The sequence below is a fragment of the Notolepis coatsorum genome (genome assembly GCF_963971535.1).
Source record: "Notolepis coatsorum genome assembly, chromosome: 7".
Taxonomy (NCBI): domain Eukaryota; kingdom Metazoa; phylum Chordata; class Actinopteri; order Aulopiformes; family Paralepididae; genus Notolepis; species Notolepis coatsorum.
In genome coordinates, this window is record NC_140171.1 from 42,795,425 (window position 1) to 42,817,545 (window position 22,121).

General features: G+C 43.1%; 1 protein-coding gene across 1 annotated transcript in view; it reads left to right on the forward strand.

Moving 5' to 3' along the window:
* ecpas (Ecm29 proteasome adaptor and scaffold) overlaps positions 1-22,121 on the forward strand; it is a 98,234-nt gene that overhangs the window by 52,332 nt on the left and 23,781 nt on the right. Inside the window, exons 18-38 of the mRNA XM_084319080.1 lie at positions 66-282; positions 469-560; positions 5,709-5,843; positions 6,354-6,513; positions 7,833-8,005; positions 8,286-8,387; positions 8,568-8,691; positions 10,758-10,903; positions 11,372-11,426; positions 12,281-12,395; positions 14,726-14,794; positions 15,321-15,438; positions 15,694-15,861; positions 16,001-16,080; positions 18,579-18,684; positions 19,823-19,870; positions 20,203-20,321; positions 20,453-20,603; positions 20,746-20,811; positions 21,043-21,132; positions 21,714-21,780. Of these exons, the coding sequence (XP_084175206.1) occupies positions 66-282; positions 469-560; positions 5,709-5,843; positions 6,354-6,513; positions 7,833-8,005; positions 8,286-8,387; positions 8,568-8,691; positions 10,758-10,903; positions 11,372-11,426; positions 12,281-12,395; positions 14,726-14,794; positions 15,321-15,438; positions 15,694-15,861; positions 16,001-16,080; positions 18,579-18,684; positions 19,823-19,870; positions 20,203-20,321; positions 20,453-20,603; positions 20,746-20,811; positions 21,043-21,132; positions 21,714-21,780 (2,401 nt within the window). The remainder of the gene's footprint in view (positions 1-65; positions 283-468; positions 561-5,708; positions 5,844-6,353; positions 6,514-7,832; positions 8,006-8,285; positions 8,388-8,567; positions 8,692-10,757; positions 10,904-11,371; positions 11,427-12,280; positions 12,396-14,725; positions 14,795-15,320; positions 15,439-15,693; positions 15,862-16,000; positions 16,081-18,578; positions 18,685-19,822; positions 19,871-20,202; positions 20,322-20,452; positions 20,604-20,745; positions 20,812-21,042; positions 21,133-21,713; positions 21,781-22,121) is intronic.

Consider the following 22,121-nt stretch of genomic DNA (forward strand, 5'->3'; position numbering starts at 1 on the left):
CTGCAGATCGTTCTGTATCTGAGGATGTGTCTAGCCTCCTGTTGACCTCCTCTCTGTCCCTGCAGATCGTTCTGTATCTGAGGATGTGTCTAGCCTACAGCGCCGGGGCCACACCGGTGTCCAAGACCCTGGCAGACATGCAGGACGACGCGCCTGCCATCGGCCGCTATGTCTACACGCTGCTGACCTCTGACCCCCAGCCGTCAGGGCTGAAGGGCAGCGAGGCCAATCCCATCTATGTCTACATCGACCTACTGCAGCAGCTGCTCTCAGCCATTGGAGGTAAAGGGGGGATGGGTCTGCTATTCACTTGACGTTGTTCCTCTATGACCCTTGGGGTCTAGTATTGTTTATGTGCTTTTTTCAAGCTTAGTGCGGTGGTCCTGGTGGTAGCTTGTGCATGCGCTGCTGTTTTGTGTCATGAAGGCAGAATGTGATTTCAGCTCGGTTCGTTTCTGATCTCAACAGGAGTCCCAGTTATGTACTGCCTTCTAGAGGTGGTGTCCGTCTGCCCAGAGAAACTGGCCCCCAGATTTGTTGAGAAAATTGACTGGATTAAAGTGAGTACTAGGACTGAACCATTTGGAAAACAAATATCCTATTGCGATATTTGGAGGGAATGGTAATGTTTGCATAATTATTCTCATTTCAATGAAAAACTTTGAATGTTGTGATTTTCTGCAGGGATATGTACTAAACAAAGATGTTTTCTAACACATTCGGGGCCATTCGATTTCCCCATCCTGTTCTAGTATGGCCAGGTTTTCATTACATAGTTTCACTGTGCGTCACCTTGTTTGTAGAGCTAAATCTATATTTTATATTATAGCTATGGATACAATACCATGGTCATTTGACAGTAACTATCTTCCGTTCAAGATGCAAAAAAGAATAAATTTTTTCATGAATACGTTCATGCGTTATCCCGTGGTGAATAGTATAATTTCGGAATGATCCGGGCTAATTCCTGGGAGGCTGGTTATATAGGGCGCAACGTGAATTATACTAAAACCATTGGCGTTTCGTCCCTGGACACGCTACTATTTCCAAATCAAATGTATATGATAGGTATTATGTTTCATCATGAATGCATGAAAGGGGGGGGGGGGGACATTTGAGTGTAGCACCCGGTCTGGAACAGGGTTTACTGCACTCTCGATACTGCCTACTAGCAGGATTTGGCAGGTACTGCACCCTCGGAGTCCCAGTATGCCTTTTAACGGCAACATACAGGTCCCTGACATTGAATAGGATATTAAAATCGGAAAAAAAGGGAAAACGTATATACGTTTATGGCCCTTAACACAATAGCCGCCACGCAATATGAGCATCTTATAGCTCTGACGCCACCGCTGTAAGCCTATGGAGTTGCTCACCTTCTTTGCAGGGCTATAACTAATTAAATAGTATAGCATCTGCATTACTATGCCCCATTCGACATCAGGTATCTATCGTTCAGGATGTGGGAACGTTATATTTTTCCATTCATACATTGTCGTTTAATACCATCCGTCGTAAATATAAGTGTTTTTAGAGTGGTCTGCGGTAATTCCTAGAACGCAAGTTGTAGGCCCTGATGCATATTATACTTAATCGATTGGCATTTCGTCCCTATACACGCTACAATTAAAATTTCAAATGCATATGATCGGTATTATGCTCCATCATGCATGAAGGAAATGGGGGGGGGGGGGGGGGGGTTCTGATTAATTGATTGTCAATAACGGCTTTCTTTAGTACAACATACGTTGATCAGATGGATTGCAATGAAAGAAATGGACAATCGAGCTGGAATTAACGTTAGATTCCTCTTACCTATGCCGATGATACTGGAGGAAAAATATTCCAATTATTTGATTGCCATCTGCTAGATCGTATGTCCATTTGGCCGACACCATAAACTCCAAAAGCATAATGATTCTTGCGTCTAGGGCTGACCTTCGAATTTTTTTTTTGGAAATCGAAGCTTCGGGGCCGAGATTCGATTTTAATTCAAAGCTTCGAGATAAAAACAAAATTATAATAATTTTTTATTTTATTTCTTTTTTTAAGTTGTGGGACTTGTACACACAACACTTTGTTCAACTTAGTCAGTGCTGTAATGTTTAAACTTTTTTAAATCTTAGACAAACAAAACACTTTGCTTTCATGAAATATTGTAAGCAGTCATTTGAGGCTTTATAAAAGCAGCACAATGAACACAAATCTGTCAGTGCCGAGTCCGACCTCATCTTAAATAACAAACAGCATTGCTTGTTGTAGTTAACAAAGAGAGGCAGAGTTGATTTTTCTTTTTTTATAATGGAATTTTATTTTCATATTTGAATCCCATGCCCATCGAACGAAGCTTCGAAGTATTTAAGACAGCCCTAGTACTTTCCACAACTATTCAGGGTTCCCACGGACCTGGAAAACATGGAAAACATGGGATTCATGGGATTCATTTTCCAGGTATGGAAAGGCATGGAAACTGAGCAAAAGTGACCAATTACATGGAAATAGAAACAGTTGTCCTGGAAAATTTTATTGGATGATGTGTAATAAAATGTAACTATTGAGCACAGAATTAACATGAGTTTATAAAAACCCTTTACACGTGAACAGCTTTTACTGTAGATAGAAATGGATGATCCCATGTTGTAGAGCATGCTCTTGGCATCCTATATGGTATATTGGATGTTGGAATTTGATGCAGGCAGCTTGGTGAGCCTTGGCATCTACAGTGAAACTTGAGTGAAACTTCTTATGCAAGTTTATCCTCAAATGTAAGTAGCTGTGTTTTAACTGTGTGGTAAACCTGGGTTTATCAACGTTAGTTAGTAAGCAGTGCAATCTTGCTAACTAGCTAGCCAACGTTAGCTCTCATAACGAGCCAGTTAGCCAGCGCCAGGTACAGTAGCTAGCCAACGTTAGCTCTCATAACGAGCCAGTTAGCCAGCGCCAGGTACAGTAGCTAGCCAACGTTAGCTCTCATAACGAGCCAGTTAGCCAGCGCCAGGTACAGTAGCTAGCCAACGTTAGCTCTCATAACGAGCCAGTTAGCCAGCGCCAGGTACAGTAGCTACCAACGTTAGCTCTCATAACGAGGCAGTTAGCCAGCTCCAGGTACAGTAGCTAGCCAACGTTAGCTCTCATAACGAGCCAGTTAGCCAACGCCAGGTACAGTAGCTAGCCAACGTTAGCTCTCATAACGAGCCAGTTAGCCAGCACCAGGTACAGTAGCTAGCCAACGTTAGCTCCAGGGGCGGGGCTAGGGGGTGGCTACTTGGGCTCAAGCCCCGAATGTTTTCTGAAAAGCCCCGAATCTATTTAAAAAAAAAAAAAAAAAAAAAAATTCTGACAATTCATCATTGTTACATGAAAATATGTTTGCACCAGATTTAGCAGAAGCTAATTTCCATTTGTGGTCTATCCAGCTGCTAACTGTATTTGAGTGAGTTAAGTCTTGGTGTCATGGTAGACTCAGACCTAAGCTTTAAATCACAATCAACAAGTTGACAAACTTAATTCTTCCACCTTAGAAACATAGCTAAAGTACGGCCATTTATAAATCAAAAGGACGCTGAAAACCAGATCCATACCTTTATTTCAAGCCAACTCGACTACTGTAATGCACTCCTTACCGGCCTCCCGAAAAAATACGATAACTATTTTATTGCAATGCACTATTGCATTATTTTATTCTATTTTACTAACTATTTTATTGCACTGCACTATTTTACTTTGTATCAGTGAATCATAGACGCCTGGCCATAAGAGCATTCGGAGCATCTCTGCTCTGACTCCCACTATTGAACTTGGGGGAGCAAAGGTATGCTCTTGCTCCACCACTTTTTGATCATATGAAAAATATGATATACCCCCCCCCCCAATATATAAATCTAACCATAACTACGTTATGGTTAACTGAGTTTTATAGTGAAAAGAGCAGCTTTATTGGTCAAGATTGAAGGCTCTATATTGCAGGAAATTGCACGTACAGGTTAATTAAATTCAAAAAAAATCTGCCGCTTGCCTGCAAAAAAAAAGAAAAAATTAGAAAAAAAAAAATAGAAAAAAAAAGACGGGCACCTATCTGGGCTAAGCCCCGGATCTCCTATAATCCTAAATCCGCCCCTGGTTAGCTCTCATAACGATAACCAGTTTGATTTACAAAAGCTTTTACAAACGCTTTTACAGAGTAAGAGTAGTAGGGGTGAAACGATGCAACCTCACAACGATTAATTTCGATTATGATTACGAGGAGTTGAGAAGAGTAGGAAAAGAAGACAGGAGCGGACACGAGGGGAGGTGTGGAGAGGAGGACAGGATGAGATAGGAGAGGAGTGGAAGAGAGAACATATATCAATCCCAGTGCTCATGTGTTCCAGTTCAATAAATTGTTGTTCATCTACAGCTTGTTGCATTATTTCATGCATTGATATTATCAATAAGACATAATCTCTAAGCATTTACAATGTAGACTTGACTGGTACATCTTTTAAATCAAGTAAGTAGTCAGGTGTCCTAGGGGGTTGTGTGTGTGAGGGGAGGGGGGGCGCGGATGGGGGCGGAAAACTTCAGGGGCCTATAGATCATCACTTAATATGGTACCTGGAAAATCAGGAGGTAGTATGGAAAAAAAAAATCAAGGCAAGCGTGGGAACCCTGCTATTGCCACCTCCTGCGATTTTGAATGTTGCTCTTAGTTTGCCAAATATGAAATATGTGTGTGGACCCTGGGAAGAGCAGTTGTTGCCTTGGTAAGATCTAACAGGGATCCAAACCAACAATAAACAATATGATTAACTGAACAGAAATTGTATTAATACAGAAATAATAATAACTTTATTTGTATACCTTTCATACACGGGATTGCAGTTCAAAGTAAAAAATAAGACATAAAATCAGTGTAAAACAAGCAGCAAGAGCAAAGCATAAAGTGGGATAAAATTATGCAGATATATTAATTAAATCATATCAGAACCTCACGTTCCAATAGGCTCCTGGAATCTGTTACAAAACATGATAAAGATTATAGATAGTATGCACCCAGCGGATAGTGGGGCGTAAAGATAAAAGTAAAAATAAGTCAAATAATTGCAAGGGTAAAATGAGCAGACATATAAAATCACAGTTTTTCACATTAGGATCTAACATCCCAACAGGCCACTTTGTTTATGGTTTGATTCCGTTTTAGTAGAACGTAAAATACATGAATGATGAAATGAGCACAAAGTGCAGACATACTATAAAATCACAGTTTCTTTACAGTGCAAGGAGTTTCACCGGGGGAACGTAATGCGTGCAGAGGTTCATGCTATTTCCCCCAGATCCCCTCCCTGCTGAACAGGCACCCCGACCGACCAGTAGGAGTCGCAGTTTACAACGACCAGCACACATACCCCACTGGCTTCCCACCCGCTAACACTGCCAATTGTGTTAGTAGGGATGACGGAGGTACCGCTGACGGCTGGATTCAATCCCAGAGTCACTGCGGTGGTAGGCGAGTGCTTAGTCCACTGCACTAACCAGCCGCGCCTCAGATGGAAAATGTTTAATTATTTTAGTTATGTTCGTTAATTGTACACACACTTTACGTTTTCAATTTAATAGCACGTATACAGCTACCTTGGGACATACTGTCACTATGGACTAGTCTGTCCTGTGTCCTGGTGATTCCTGGATCGCTGTGGAGGTAACTGGTAACATGTCTCCTACCTCTCCAGGGTCTCATGAACACCAACAAGGAGGACATGAGGGAGCTAGCAGCCCAGCTCTACGCTGTGGTGGTCTCCACCATGTCCGGTAACGAGCTGAAGACCGCCGTGAAGAACCTGCTCAAGATCACTAAAGACAACCACGTACGTCAGCTTAAGTTTTTCTATGAAATGTTAGGAGTGTAAACTTTAGGCTTTTACTACAAATAGGATTTTGACTCTTTAAGGCAACTATTTTATAATATAATATATATTGTGATCCAGCTAATGCAATCACATGACAACGTTTTTGTCAAGTCATGAACACCTACAACCAAATTGAGGTTGAGAGTGTACATTTATCACTTAAAGGGAAAACCTGAAGCACCTTTTTTTGAATCTGGGGAAATGTCGCCCGTTTTACGATATATCAATGTTCTGAATCAATATATTTACATTGCATCGATTGAATTGGATTGCTGCCTTTTTTAATCAATGTATCGATCCAAGTCGACGTGCCGTTAGACTCCTAGTACACATTATTTTACATTAGAGATGGAAAACAGCTACATTATTTCATATTTCTTTAGATTAATGGATATGCTAGACAAGCTTTCCCGGTTTTCCTCACATTGCTTGAAAGTAAGAATGTATATTGGTTTTGTTTAAACTCAGAGCCCTGAGACCCAGCATGGTGCCATCTTGGCTGTGGGATACATGGTGGGCAGGTACATGAACAAGAAGAAGTCCTTCAGCCCTGGTGACTCCTCCCAGCGAATGAACATCACCCCCCAGGAAGATGACGAGCTTGTTGCCATGGCCACAAAGACTATCGGTTTGTATTCATCGTAATTCAAATGATGTTGGATGTTCTTCTTAGACATTTTATTAATAGAGCTGCAGGGTATATCCCTGAAAACGCACTGAAATCCTTTAACCTCTTAACTCATTGGACGCCAAACACGAGTATAGTCGGGTTAACTCGCCATCGCTTGAGTGCCAATCACGAGTATAGTCGGGGTTTAATCGTTATTTCTTTTATTAGCGATATCCATTCATTTTCATCCATCCAACCTGATGTTAACGTTGGGAATGGGTCTGAGCTCGCAAAAGGGCAAATACCGCCGGCTATCGTCTCCCGGATGGTATTGCACATCATTGGATTGGATTGGCTGGGACTGTGCATATAAAAAAAAAAGTCCGGTCCAGGTTTTCCTTCTCGGGCATTCAGTGGACTCTGTTTTTTGGATATATAACGTTGGATCAATAAACGCGATCAATATTTGGAATGGCGATCAGGTATTGGATTCATCTTTTTGCAGGACATCAGATGTGAGGTAAGGACTTTATGTTACGAATCTTGGGTTAATCAGATGTTCCTTTCACCACCATCGGAGCGTGTGTGCGTGCCGTTGGCGCCGACCAATGCATGGATAAGCGATTTTTCAGCCCGCTTCTGTATCGTGCATGAGGACACATATACGGTACTATCGATAATCTAGCGTTTATTAACGATTCATAAATTAGCCGAAAAATGTCAACGTGTTTTGTGTATTCCACTAAAGGGCTATTATCGCGTGTTTCTCTGGAATTATTAGAAATCACAAACTATACTCGTATTCAAAACGGTATAAAACGGAAATGTACCGATGAAACAACAATCTGTTTTGTACATGTTGACTGCAAGCAACTCATTGATAAGCGATGGGTGTATTAGACCCATAGCCATAATTTAATATTTATTTTAAGCACTCGCAAATATCCCCGTCCTCCCATTGATTAAAGCGCTGGCCATCTAGACCTAATTCAGTCATATAGCTCCGGCGCTGAATGAGTTAACACATTGGGCGCCAGACCCGAGATTTCTCGGGTTTTCATTGTTTTTTCTTTTATTAGATTTTTTTATTCTATGCATTGTCACGGACCTCTGTGTTACCATAGACATAGATCAGATTAGACATTAAGGAGTAGTTAACCTTTTTCTTGTGGGAATAGGAGGCCAAATTACAAGTCACAAGCCTTGTTGCTATTGTAGGACAAACATTTGGCAAGTTCTTGAATTTCCAATCCCAACTATTGTCTGAGGGATACAAGTGAACAATAACTTATTAAAACCAAATGATTCCTAATGTGTGTGTGTGTGCGTGCCTCCAGGTTCATTCCTGGAAAGCAGCAGTGCGTTGCTGGCAATAGCGGCGTGCGTAGCGCTCGGAGAGATCGGCCGCAACGGGACCCTGCTCATCCCCTCGGAGGGCGAGGGCTTCACCAAACTGTCCACCGTGGACAACCTGCTGGCGCGCATCCCTTCCGGCAAGGAGACCACCAAGGTAACCCATGGCAACGGGCACAGACTAACTGAATCTGTGCAACACATCCAGGCGCTTTTTGGGGTGCAGGACTGATGGATGAATAATAACGGGAAAAGCAGCCCCCGCACAGGCAAAGAAATACCTTATGGGAGCATTTTTATTTCTATATGCATGCTGTTGCTTTTATGTCTGTGTGTTTGGTTCTTCTGTTATTTGATTGATGGTGTTGTAGATTTAACATCTATTAATGAATTGGGATGTGTACCATACATCAAAATGATCCTGTGTGTCTGTCCAGATGAAGGAGCGTTCCATCCAGACGCTGGGCTACCTCCCAGTAGGAGATGGAGACTTCGCCCACCAGAAGAAGCTGCTGCAGGGACTCATGGACTCTGTTGAGGTTTGAAACCTACTGTCTGCCTGCTGGTTGTTCATACTACCATCAATAGAAGTTCCCTTAGAAAATACTAATGTTAGAAGAAGATAATGTTGTCTTGTTGGTCATAGTTTTTTATCACTTCCATCTTACAGGCTAGAGTTTAATGTTGGTGTTTAGACTTTAATGTTTCTCTCACTCCAGGCCAAGCAGGTGGAGCTTCAGTTTACAGTAGGGGAGGCCATCACCAGTGCTGCCATAGGAACCAGCTCTGGAGCTGCCAGAGACCCCTGGACCTGCACTGAGGACCAATTCAGCCCCCCAGACAGTAAGGTCTCCTACACACACACACACGCACGCACTAGGGGTGTAACGGTACGTGTATTCGTCCCGCGAATTTACGGTACGGCCGTCACTGTGTGGTACACGCAGCCATATGACGAATACGCCCCACAGCGCAAGCACACCAGTCGCACATGCAGGCACTTGCGAGGTTCCGTGTGAGAACAGCGTGCGGCACACCGAGTCCCCGACTTCAGTTCAGAGCGGGCGAAAGTGCACGGAGAAAGGCACATTTACATTGGAACAGCTGCAGGGTCATTACAATTTTACAGTTTTCTTTCGTTTTCTTGTTCGCCCAATAACGTTAACCAAATGAAACCAATGGAAAGACACACACACGCGTCGCCGACACACACACACGCGCCAACAAACACATCAACATTCTCCCCCGCCGGACTCACAGGCACAATTAAATAAAAAAAAGAAACATACTTTTCCGGACAGATCATCTGAGCTCCACTGTGTTTAAATCCAAATAATCCTCTGCCATTGTTGTAACATGTCATCTGTTCTCTAGTATTCAGTCTCGTCGTGAAGTTAAATTCTCTCTAGAAGTGAAACTAACAACTTATCCTTGCTACGTTTCAAAGGGCAGTAGGCAAGTGAATGCCTAAACACAGAATGATACCAGTATCACTGACTACCACGGCAAGCCTATAGAAAATTATTCTATTTAATAATAATTATAATAATTATCATAAATATAATATATAAATGTATTTAAAAAATATTTGGGGCGGCTAGGTGGTGCAGTGGGCAAGGCGTTCACCTTCAATGCTGGAGACGCTGGGTTCGAGCCCAGCTCTCCACATTGCTTTCAGCTTGGCTGGTCGTTCATACTAATACAATTGGCAGTATTAGGGGGTGGGAAACTGATGGGTGGGGATCGGACGTTGTGGACAGCGACTCCTACAGGTCGGTTGGTGCGCCTGCGCAGTAGAATCGGGAAGCGACGGGGGCGGCGTCCCTCCAAAGCGCAGACTCCTGACGCTGAAAGATCGCGCTGTGCAGGTGAAAAGATGCGACGGCTGCTACCTCGAGTACCGGAGGGGACTCGTGCAATGTATGGCTTCGTCCACATTACAGCCGGCTTGTGGGAGGCATGAAACAGCGTTCGAGATAGGGGAGGGTTGAATTGGACGATACGAAATTGGGATGGGAGAAAAATAGAAAATGGGAGAAAAAGTGGATAATAAAATAATTATAAATATTTTTTTTCTGTTGTACCGAACTCGTACCGAACCATGACCCCAATACCGAGGTACGTACCGAACCGTGGCTTCTGTGTACCATTACACCCCTAGCACGCACGCACGCACGCGCACACACACACACACACAGTACAGCCCCCAGATAGTAAGGGCTTCCACACACACACACAGTACAGCCCCCAGACAGTAAGGGCTCCTACACACACACACACACACAGTACAGCCCCCAGATAGTAAGGGCTTCTACACACACACACACACACACACACACACACACACACACACACACACACACACACACACACACAGTACAGCCCCCAGACAGTAAGGGCTCCTACACACACACACACACACACACACACACAGTAAGGGCTCCTACACACACACACACACAGTAAGGGCTCCTACACACACACACACACACACACACAGTACAGCCCCCCCAGACAGTAAGGGCTCCTACACACACACACACAGTACAGTGTGCCTGCGTCTGGGAGACTGTTGCTAACGTCTGCGTCTGGGAGACTGTTGCTAACGTCTTTGGTTGATGCTGAACAGTCTAGACAGTATTTACAGTGCGTTTTTCAAAGCTCTGTAATCAAACCCAGTTTTGATGATAATTCATATTTAGTATTATAATATAACTGTATTACTAGCCGCCATGGATGTCTACCGCAGTTATCATTAAAACCGGTAACCATTTCATCCCTAGTGACCTCATTATACACTGCAGAGGTATACATGCTCACCATGCTGCAGTCTGGTGCAGTCAATTAGACGTATGGGAGGGGCATGTTGATTGACAGTAGTGATTCTTACTCCTGTCTCTTCTTGTCAGATGTAAAGAACAATGACGTCGTGCCATGGGTCCTAAACTCCATCCTGTCAAAGTACATTCCCAGCCAGAACCCCCATATCCGGCAGGCTGCCTGCATCTGGCTGCTCTCCCTGGTCAAGAAGCTCAGCCAACACAAGGAGATCAAGGTACCCGGCTAAGGGGTCTGAGGTAGCAAGCCAAAGTCAAAGGTCATCAGTGTGATATCAAGTAATAATTTTGCCTGCATATCATCCGACACAATATTTTGCTTTCATGTGAGATCATAGGCTCCTCCCACCTGGGACTATTTAGCACAAGATAATTTAGCATTCCTCTGTTAGCATCTTGTTTGATTTGTTTGAGGGGAAATAGTATCATTAGAAACTACCCGTTGTTGTTCTAGAGCGACATTAACTTTTATTTGGTCTTTGAATTAGAGAGGCGATTTAGCCTCTGGCAAATTCAATATTGGGAGGATTTATAAAAAAATATATATATTTTTCCCATCTTTATTTTTTATCTTGAGTGTTTTCTAGCAGAGATCTGGGGGTGAGGATAGTTAGTGCAGTGTGTGTTTTGTCATGTTGCCTTCGTTAATAACATGAACATATAATTATGTGTGTTCTTTCATCTAGTCCCACCTGAAGGAGATTCAGACAGCATTCGTCTCTAACCTCTCAGACCCCGATGGTGAGATAATCATTCATAGCTCCTCTAGTCCATCCACACTGTGCCTGTTTATTAGGTGCTTTGTATGAGCACCTCTAGAACTGCTGCTTTCTGGGTTTGTCGGTTCCTTGTATGTGCACGCTAGCGTACAATGGCTCAATCTCTTCCTAGGTCATCCAGATTCCTCCTCCACACACTTCACAGCTGCGTATGCTTCTGAACACCTAGAAAGGCACTGGTGTACTTTAGGTTGGGTGGGACCAAAAAAAAAACTATTGTGATGCATCGTCGCACTTCCTCTTGCGACACGTTATCATACACTTGTAGTATCAATATATATTCAATATATTTATAAACTTTTTTTTTTCATAACCTATGAATGATGTATATATTTTTTTATTGCAGATGGTAACAATGTTTTCCGTTGGGGACATACTTAATATTTAATAATTATTAAGTTGTGGTCAGTGTGTGTTAAGGCACTATGCAATTTGTTGAACATTGTTTCGTGTACAATTGGCCAGTTTGTGATGCACACTAAAGTCTTGTAAATTCTGTGAATAAAATTCCTGCTTTTTGCCTTTTTATGGGTATTTTTTCTTCAGTTACACAGATATCGTGATGTATTGCAGATGACATTTCTTGCAATATTTACACCACATTATTGCAGATATGGTGTATCGTGATATCGCTATCGAGGGCTAAATTCCTCACAGTGTCGTGAGTTACTTGTATCATCCCACCCCTAGTGTACTTGTTACTCCTGTCTTACCAGTTTGTTTTTGTTCCTTTTATCTATCTGTCCATGCATGCATGCATGCAAAGTGAAGTGTCCTAACCTTCTGCTCTCCGTCTCTCCCGTCCCCCTCGTCCAGAGTTGAGCCAGGACGTGGCGTCTAAAGGCCTGGGCCTGGTCTATGAGATGGGAGGCGAGCTGGACCAGCAGGAGTTGGTCTCCACCCTGGTGGAAACACTGATGACGGGCAAGAGGTGAGATGTGGTGGCACAGAGAGCTGTGGGACATTACATTTAGTATAAAGTATGATGTATATCATGCCAGTTAGGGAACCTTGTGTATAATGCTTCTGTGTATACTGTTTACTTTACTTATAGTATATATTCAGATTCAAATTCTTTATTGCCCATATTTATTATAATGTGTATATATAACTGATATATGGCATACAGACCCTCTCCTGCATCTTTTGATAACCGTTTACTTTCTCATATTCTTATATTGAATATAGTTAATTATATTTTACACTTTCTTTTTTTCTTATATTTCAGATCTAATTGTATTGCCTATATTTATGTCTTTCTACTATTACCCTGCCCATACATTTACATTTTGTCATTTAGCTGATGTTTTTATCCAAAGCGACTTACAAGTTCTGTACGACAAGTCAGCAGGAAGGGTACAGCTCTTACAGCTGAGTAACCATGATCATCAAAAAGTGCTGAAACTTGGGTGTTGCAGTGTTTAGTGCATAGTAGTAAAGACATATTAGTATAGTAGGAAGAGTGCATGATAGTATAAGACGGTAAGAAGGTTAGTGTTTTTTTTTTATTTATTTATTATTTTTAAAAAAATTCAAGAAGTGTGTTTTTAGTCGACAGCGAAACATTTGTCGGGTTTCGGCTGTCCTAACTGTGGTGGGAAGTTCGTTCCACCATTGTGGAGCGAGGACCGAGAATAGGCGGCTTCTCCTTGATGACTCTCCCGGAGCTCGATAGGAGTGGGTCTGAGGCGGCCAGAGGATGTAGAGTGGAGGGGTCTTGAGGGCGTGTAGTTGGAGACCATTGACCGGAAGTAGGCGGGAGCCGTTCCCTTTGCCGTGTGATATGCCAGTTCGAGGACCTTGAAGCTGATTCGTGCAGCGATGGGGAGTCTGTGCAGGTCCATAAGAAGTGGGGTAACATGGGCTGACTTTTGTAGGTTAGAGATCAGGCGGGCGGCTGCGTTCTGGATGAGTTGAAGATGCTTGGTGGCAGTGGTCGCCTGGTCGGTAGACCAACAAGCAGTGCATTGCAGTAGTCTAGGCGAGACTTGACTGTTGATTGGACAATGAGTTGAGTGGCTTCTTTTGTCAGGAAGGGGTGGATCCTTCTGACATTGCTCAGGAGGAATCTGCAGGTTCTGGTCGTCGATGTGAGTGGAGAAGTTCAGGCGATCGTCAAGGACTACACCAAGGTTCTTGGCAGTCAGGGATGAGGCCACGGCTACATTTTCCACTGTGATGGAAAGGTCTGTCAGCTGGGAGGATTTGGCCGGCAGGTGATCAATTCTGTTTTGCTTAGGTTCAGTTTGAGGTGGTTGGTCGTCATCCAGGCGGAGATCTCTGACAGACAGGCCAAGATTCGCTCAGAGACATGGATATCTGAGGGAGGAAAGGAGAGGAAGAGTTTAGTATCATCGGCATAGCAACGATACAAGAAGGCATGAAACGTAATAATGTTACCCAGAGATTTGGTGTAGAGGGAGAAGAGGAGGGGTCCAAGGGCCGAGCCCTGGGGACACCCGTCTGCAGGGGGCGGGTGGCCGACAGGGTCCCTCTCCATGACACTTGTTAGGAGCGGTCATTGAGGTATGATGTCAGCCATGTCAGCGCAGAGCCAGCCACTCCCTCCCGGCCACTGCCACCAAGCCTCTTCAACTCATTCAGAACGCAGCGGCCCGCCTGATCTCAAACCTACCGAAGTCGGCCCATGTCACCCCACTTCTTGGGGACCTGCACTGGCTCCCCATTGTTGCACGAATCCGCTGCAAGGCCCTCGACCTGGCATACCGTGCGGCAAAGGGAACCGATCCCGCCTACCTCCAGTCAATGGTCTCTAACTACACACCCTCAAGACCCCTACGCTCTGCATCTTCTGGCCGTCTCAGACCCACTCCTATCTAGCTCCGGGAGGGTCATCAAGGAGAACCTGCCTTTTCTCAGTCCTTGCCCCACAATGGTGGAATGAACTACCCACCCCAGTTAGGACAGCCGAAACCCGTCCAATCTTTCGCCGTCGACTAAAGACTCACTTTTTCAACCATTATCTGAAATTTAAAAACATTTAAATAAAAATCTAACCCTAACTAACCTTACTGTCATGCACTTGTCCTAATAAACTAACCTATACTGTAGCACTCAACACTTTGATGAACATTGTTACTCGGCTGATAGAGTTGTGCCCTTCCTGATGACTTGTCGTACATAACTTGTAAGTCACTTCGGATAAAAGCGTCAGCTAAATGACTAAATGTAAATGTAATCAAATCTCATGAAATGCATGCTAATTAACTGATATATTTTTATTTGGATTTCTTTTTCTAGAGTGAAGCATGCCGTCTCAGAAGACACAGAGGTGTTCCAAGGAGAGGCTTTGGGAAAAGCCCCTGATGGGTGAGAATTCACCACGGTTAACCGTTGGCAGTCATGTTCAGTTTAGTTCTACCCAACACAAAAGACCTAGAGAGAGAAGCATCGGATGGAACCTCACAGTACTTGGAAGATGAAGTAAAAAATTATGGGAAAAGTTAAGAAATATGTTGTGGGAGAACTTGTATTACTACTAACTAACATGCTGTCCCAAGCAGCTGGAGGGCAATGTAATTTCCTTTCTTGTGGGTTTGAAGGCTTGAAGGTTTGCTAGACACGGCATGAGTAACTAAGGGAGGCAGGACTTGCTGATATTTTGCAAACTGTCCATTAGGCTTTTTTCTTCTCCTTTTTAATTGAAAATTACTTCACGTAATTGGAGTTTCAATCCATGAGTCAAATGGAAACTATTAATTCATTCTATTTATTATTCTTTGTATGTATCTTTATATATTCTAAGTATAGAGTAGGTTTGACGTAAATGTGCTACTGGAGCCTGTCATCTCTCTCTCTCTCTCTCTCTCTCTCTCATCTTCCTTGTCTTCGGCAGTCATGGACTGTCCACATACAAGGAGCTGTGCTCATTGGCCAGTGACCTGAACCAACCGGATCTGGTCTATAAGTTCATGAACCTGGCCAATCACCACGCCATGTGGAACTCCCGCAAGGTACTGCAAAGATGTGCAACACGCAAAGCAGTTGATGTATTCTTATCAGACCAAAAGGTCTTTTGTAGCATGAGTTGATGTATTACTGACTCTCTCTCTCTCTCTCTGTATACCCCATCTCCTCCCTTTATACCATTTTGTCTTCTCTCACACTTCTCTTGCTCATTCTTTTCTTTCTCATCTGTTCCTTTTTCTTCTTCTTGTCACCCAAATCTCCTCTTCTGTCTCTCCTCCTTCTCCCCGCTCTTGGTCCAGGGAGCAGCATTTGGGTTCAACATCATAGCAGCGAAAGCTGGCGAGCAGCTGACCCCCTACCTACCCCAGCTGGTGCCCCGTCTCTATCGCTATCAGTTTGACCCCAACATGAGCATTCGCCAGGCCATGACAAGCATCTGGGATGCCCTGGTGACGGACAAGACCCTGGTAGGGGTTTATGGAGATAGACAGATATACGGGACAGACACACACATTATGTATATTCTGTTTTAGTTTCAGGTTAAAAGACAACAATGGCTACCCTCCTAATAAACATATAATACATGTGTTGGTGTTTGTGTTTCAGGTGGACAAATACCTAAAGGAGATCCTGCAGGACTGCATCTCCAACCTGACAAGTAACACCTGGAGGGTGCGAGAGTCCAGGTAACTGAACACACCCACCTGTGTATACAACCCTCTGGAGAAACAAGTCTCCTGGGCCCTATTCCCCGTACCTGGTTCAACTAAGTCGATCAAAAGTCCCATTATCCAGATTCAATTAACCCGATGTTTGAATCCAGGCTTTCCCTGTTCCTCGACAGCTGATTCAGTCTCGTTAATTCGAACCAGACTTGATACTCAGGATAATTGCACGCGGCCGCCTCACCTGAAAAGATAGCAGGTGTCGATCGCAGAAATCCTGATTTTCTAACGGCATTGATTGATTGATTGATTGAAAACTGTATTAACAGATTGCAGAATGGGTACAATACAGTACGGCTCAATAGCCTCGCCCACAAGTTAAATGCATAATCTATAGGCACATTTTAAGTCCCTCATTACCCCAATCAATCAGATAATATTTCTTTAAATGTGCCCTAATGGAATGAATAATCGAATGAGATCTTGCTAGCGAAAATAATTAGTTCAACTCTTTCAGAATAAGTATAAAAACAAGCCCAAAGAGTATCTAATTGATATGAATTATATTATGAGGATATCTGTACTGTATGCGCTCGGCTTAGGTATCATGTACTATATAAATTAGTGCTGTCAATCGATTAAAATATTTAACTCTATTAATCGCATGATTGTCCATAGTTAACTTGCGATTAATCGCATTTTTTTTTTTTTTTTACCTTAAACAGATCTTTTTCAAGTTCCAAGTTTTAATACTCTCATCAACATGCAAGTCAACAAATGCTTGCTTTATGCAGCCATTTAACACAAAAGGATGACCCTCATGCATTGCAAATTTGCATCAAATTCAAAACAGTGATGCACAAAATAACTTAAGAAAATAATAATTTAAAACAATGAATAAAGTGTGCATGAAATAATAGGGGAAAGAAAACGTTAGGAACTTGTTACATTCACCCACACAAGGGCTGAGTAATCACACACCCCCCTCTCTCTCCCAGCTCTTTCTCTCTTGCCCCTTCCTCATCTCTCTCACCCCCCCCCCCTCTCTCTCTATATATCTCTCACACACACTTCAGAAACAATGAGAGCATAAATTGAACGCGTCTATGCGTGGACTGTGGATTATGAATTATGAGGAATCTGAATCTGTGGATTGTTGAATTGTATCACTGTCACTCACACGTTATTGTGATATTGTAACTGGGATTAAAATGTCTCATGAGATGCGCTGTTTGACGGATTTGAGAAATTGAGTGAGCCGTTGACATTAATGCATTTGAGAAAATGCATTTATCTGTTCAAGCACTGTTATCTGATGATGAACATGTGTCACAGGTATAAACCAAAGGTTAATCAATTCAATGCATGTATGGATGATGTCCGAAACAGATTAAAACCTGATTAATAGTGAAACTGTATAGCCTCCGAGCCTCTCTGACACGTTATTTCGGGTTGCGCCTTGAAACTTTGGGAACCATGTATTTATAATTTATATATAAAGTACATGATACCTAAGCCGAGCGCATACAGTACAGATATCCTCATAAGTATCTATTAATTCATATCAATTAGATACTCTTTGGGCTTGTTTGTATCTACTTATTCTGAAAGAGTTGAACTAATTATTTTCGCTAGCAATAGATCTCATTCCATTATTCATTCCATTAAGCCTACTGCCAGCAGGCACATTTAAAGAAATATAATCTGATTGATTGGGGTAATGAGGGACTTAAAATTAGCCTATAGATTATGCATTTAACTTGTCTGCAAGGCTATTGAGCCGTACTGTATTGTACCCATTCTGAAATCTGTTAATAAAGTTTTAAATCAATCAATCAATGCCGTTAGAAAATCAGGATTTCTGCTATCGACACCTGCTGTCTTTTCAGGTGAGGCGGCCGCGCACAATTATCCTGAGTATCAAGTCTGGTTCGAATTAACAAGACTGAATCAGCGTTCGAGGAACAGGGAAAGTGCGGATTCAAACATCGGGTTAATTGAATCTGGATAATGGGACTTTTGATCGACTTAGTTGAACCAGGTACGGGGAATAGGGCCCTGAACTCACCCACCTGTGTATACAACCATCTGGAGAAACTAGTCTCCTGAACTCACCCACCTGTGTATACAACCCTCTGGAAAAACTAGTCTCTTGAACTCACCTGTGTATACAATAATAGCAGCCAATTGCACAGTGTTGCTACATGTCCCGGCTGTAGCTGCTAATGACGCTACAGCTAGCAGTCGGCTTTACTCTAATAGATTTACTTTCTGTTCTATGTCAGGTACCGGTGTGTATGTGTGTGCACGCATTGCTGTGGCAAAAAGCGATGGTAATCACGCTGGGATGAACCACAAAGACACAGCTTTGCTCTGAGTGGTGCAAATGCTGTTCGCTCTAGTTGAACATTTTTCATCTTTATGATACGCATTTTGATTGTGCATAGAACCAAATTCCCCAAGTATTTGCCTCTGCGTAGTCTGTAGATCTAAATGTGATTGATGTATATCCCCTATAGCTGTCTCGCTCTGAACGACCTCATTCGCGGCCGACAGGCTGATGAGATCATCGACCACCTGGCGGAGATGTGGGAGACCCTCTTCAGAGTTCTGGATGACATCAAGGTGACCGCCTCCCTGTCCCCTTTAACACTTTGAGTGCCAGGGACGCGTTTTGTCGTTAGTTCATGCCGCCAGTTGAGTGCCACCAACGCTATATAGCGTTTGTTTGTCGTATTTTTTATTAGCGATTTGAATTCATATTTCATCAATCGAGCCTCACGCTAGTGTTGCAGACTCTCTCTGAGCTCAATTGGGAAAATACCGCCCCCTATCGTCTCTCCCTGTGTAACTGCACCCCATTCGTTTTCGTTTAGGGGGGGGGGGGGGCAACCTCATGTTACTTTTCCGACGAGGCATCTGAAGAGACCCAAGTTGATCGCCGGCCCGGAAAACATGTGGAATATATATTTACAGTACCCAACGCTGAATCAATAAACGCGATCGATATTTGGAATGGTGATCAGGAATTGGAATAATCTTTTTGGATAACATCTGAGGTAAGTAATTTATTTTACCAGTCTTAGGGTAATCGGATCTGTTTTCACCTATATATCAACGTGTCCCATATGTGTGTGTGGCTGTGAGTGTGTGCTCGCTGATCAGGAAATGAGAGAATATATTTTTCAGATCGCTTCTCTAGCGTGCATAAGTACACATATACTATCGTTAATCTAGCGTTTATTTGAAAACTATTCATAAATAGGCCGAAAAATTACAAAAAATTGTGTATGCCCGAATATTCCAGTAAATGCCGTTTATCACTGAATCTTTATATTTTCCTGAAAAACAAGGCCTTTTCAAAATGCTTTAAAACGGAAATGAACAGATTATTAAAAAAATTTAATAAAAAAAAATCTGTCTCGACAATGTTGACTGCAAACAAGTCATTGATAAACGACGGGCAGATTAGACACATAGCCATAATTTAAGACAGCGATTATGCGTTCACAACGCTATCATTGAAGTGGGTGCTGGCATTCAACGGCGGTAAGGCGCACCGCATCGCCGGTAATCAAAGTGTTAATAGACTTGTCACTAGGGTTTAATGTTGAACCTCCTGATCCCAAAGATCAATGGTGAAAATGAATAGAGTATGTCTTTCACGGTTGTCAATTGTTGTGATATTTTATTGTGATCCCTGTTGTACTAGTTTACTCATATATTCAATGTGATTCTGACCTCGAGGTGATTTCTGTCTCAGGAATCTGTGAGGAAGGCTGCAGATCTAACACTGAAAACACTCAGCAAGGTAAGACTATTTGTTGCATGCTATGTGTGCATGTGTATGGATGCATGTGTCAGTACATGTCTCTCTCTGTATCCAGGTGTATGCTCTCTCTACAGTCTCTGTGTCCAGGTGTATGCTCTCTCTACAGTCTCTCTCTGTGTCCAGGTGTATGTTCTCTCTACAGTCTCTCTCTCTCTGTATCCAGGTGTATGCTCTCTCTACAGTCTCTCTCTGTGTCCAGGTGTATTCTCTACAGTCTCTCTCTCTCTCTGTGTCCAGGTGTGTGCTCTCTCTACAGTCTCTCTCTCTGTGTCCAGGTGTATTCTCTCTACAGTCTCTCTCTCTGTGTCCAGGTGTGTGCTCGTATGTGTGAGTCTACGGGGGCTGCAGCTCAGAGGACTGTAGCAGTGTTGTTACCCACCCTGCTGGACAAAGGCATCGTTAGCAATGTCGCTGAGGTCCGCTCACTCAGGTAACGCATCCCCTGTGTATGTCTGGGTTAGTGGATGTAGAAATAACTTGTAACCATCCACATTTGACTGTCTTGACACTGTTGCTAAATGTCTCTTCTTTCTTGCTTGCTTGCTTGCCTGCCTCCTTCAGTATCCAGACTCTAGTGAAGGTGAGTAAGACCGCAGGGGCCAGACTGAAGCCTCATGCTCCTCGCCTCATTCCCGCCCTGCTGGAAGCGCTGAGCACCTTGGAGCCACAGGTCCTCAACTACCTCAGTCTCCGCGCCACCGACCAAGATAAGGTAGGAACCTTGACATGATGGGATCTTACAGTAGCTTACAACTGTGATCTGAACCCTCTACTCCAGGCCACAAAGCCGTGCTCCTCTCCGTTCTGTCTGGTGTGTTTTATTAATGTGTCACTGTTGTGTCTTGTTGCTCCAGAGCGCCATGGATGCAGCCAGGCTCAGCGCTGCCAAGTCCTCTCCTATGATGGAGACCGTTAACATGGTAAATAATAACAACCACTCAAATTCACCTGATGTTTTTCTTGGTGTTTTTAGAACCAGTTTGTATTTATGGCCTAAGGAAAAGAGCCTTCTGTTTTGAAATCGCTCAAAATCACTTTGAATAAAAAATTGGCTTCATACAAGTTGTGCAGTTTGAATATAATTGTCTGTCTGTCTGTCTGTCTGTCTGTCTGTCTGTCTGTCTGTCTGTATGTCTGTGTCCACACCACAGTGTCTGCAGCACCTGGATGTCTCTGTACTGGGAGAGCTGGTTCCCAGACTCTGTGAACTGCTGAAGAGTTCAGTGGGCCTGGGTACCAAGGTAACGCACACAAGCTTGTTTTACCATACTTGTGAGGACATTATATTGACTTACATTCATTCCCTAGCCCTTTGCCCTGACCTTAACACACATGCACACTTGGGTATTTTACAGTTACTTAACGGATTACAGTTACCAATTTTTAGTAATTTGATTATTGTAATCGCCCATCATATGTAATCCATGAATCCCCAACCCTGTAGAGACACAAGCACACCTCACTTTTCTGCTTGCTTACTGTAGTTCCTTCTTTTACTCCTTGTACACCTGCTTCCAACCAGCTCTCTCCATACTGTATAATATTACCCCAGGTCTCCCATGGTTATTATAAAGACATGTTGTATCGCACTGTATAATATTACCCCAGGTCATTATAAAGACCCGTTGTATCATACTGTATAATATTACCCCAGGTAATTATAAAGACCTGTTGTATCATACTGTATAATATTACCCCAGGTCATTATACAGACCTGTTGTATCATACTGTATAATATTACCCCAGGTCTCCCTAGGTTATTATAAAGACCTGTTGTATCGGGACATTCCTCTGTATTCACTTTTACCTCTTGTCTCTGCAGGGTGGCTGTGCTAGTGTAATTGTTTCACTCACAGTGCAGTGTCCCCAAGACCTCAGCCCGTACTCAGGTACAGCACATAACATTTGTCCAATGCCTCTGATCCTGTTGAGGCCCAATCATAGCTCAGACGTAGCATACACCGCTTAGACGTAGCATACACCGCTTAGACGTAGCATACACAGTCCAGACATTGTTCGGATCTTTCAAAAATGTTCTATTTGAAACCCTCCGAAAGGGTATGACGGGCACCACACAATGGATGACCCAACGGATAGTCATTTGTTTGTTTATTTAAACAGACCAGTTGAGATAGTTTCTTTCTTTTTCCACAATACAACTGACCACAGTTGAGATAGTTGTAGTTATAACTTTCCATAGGTCCATAGATAACTGTCCATAGGTCAAAAA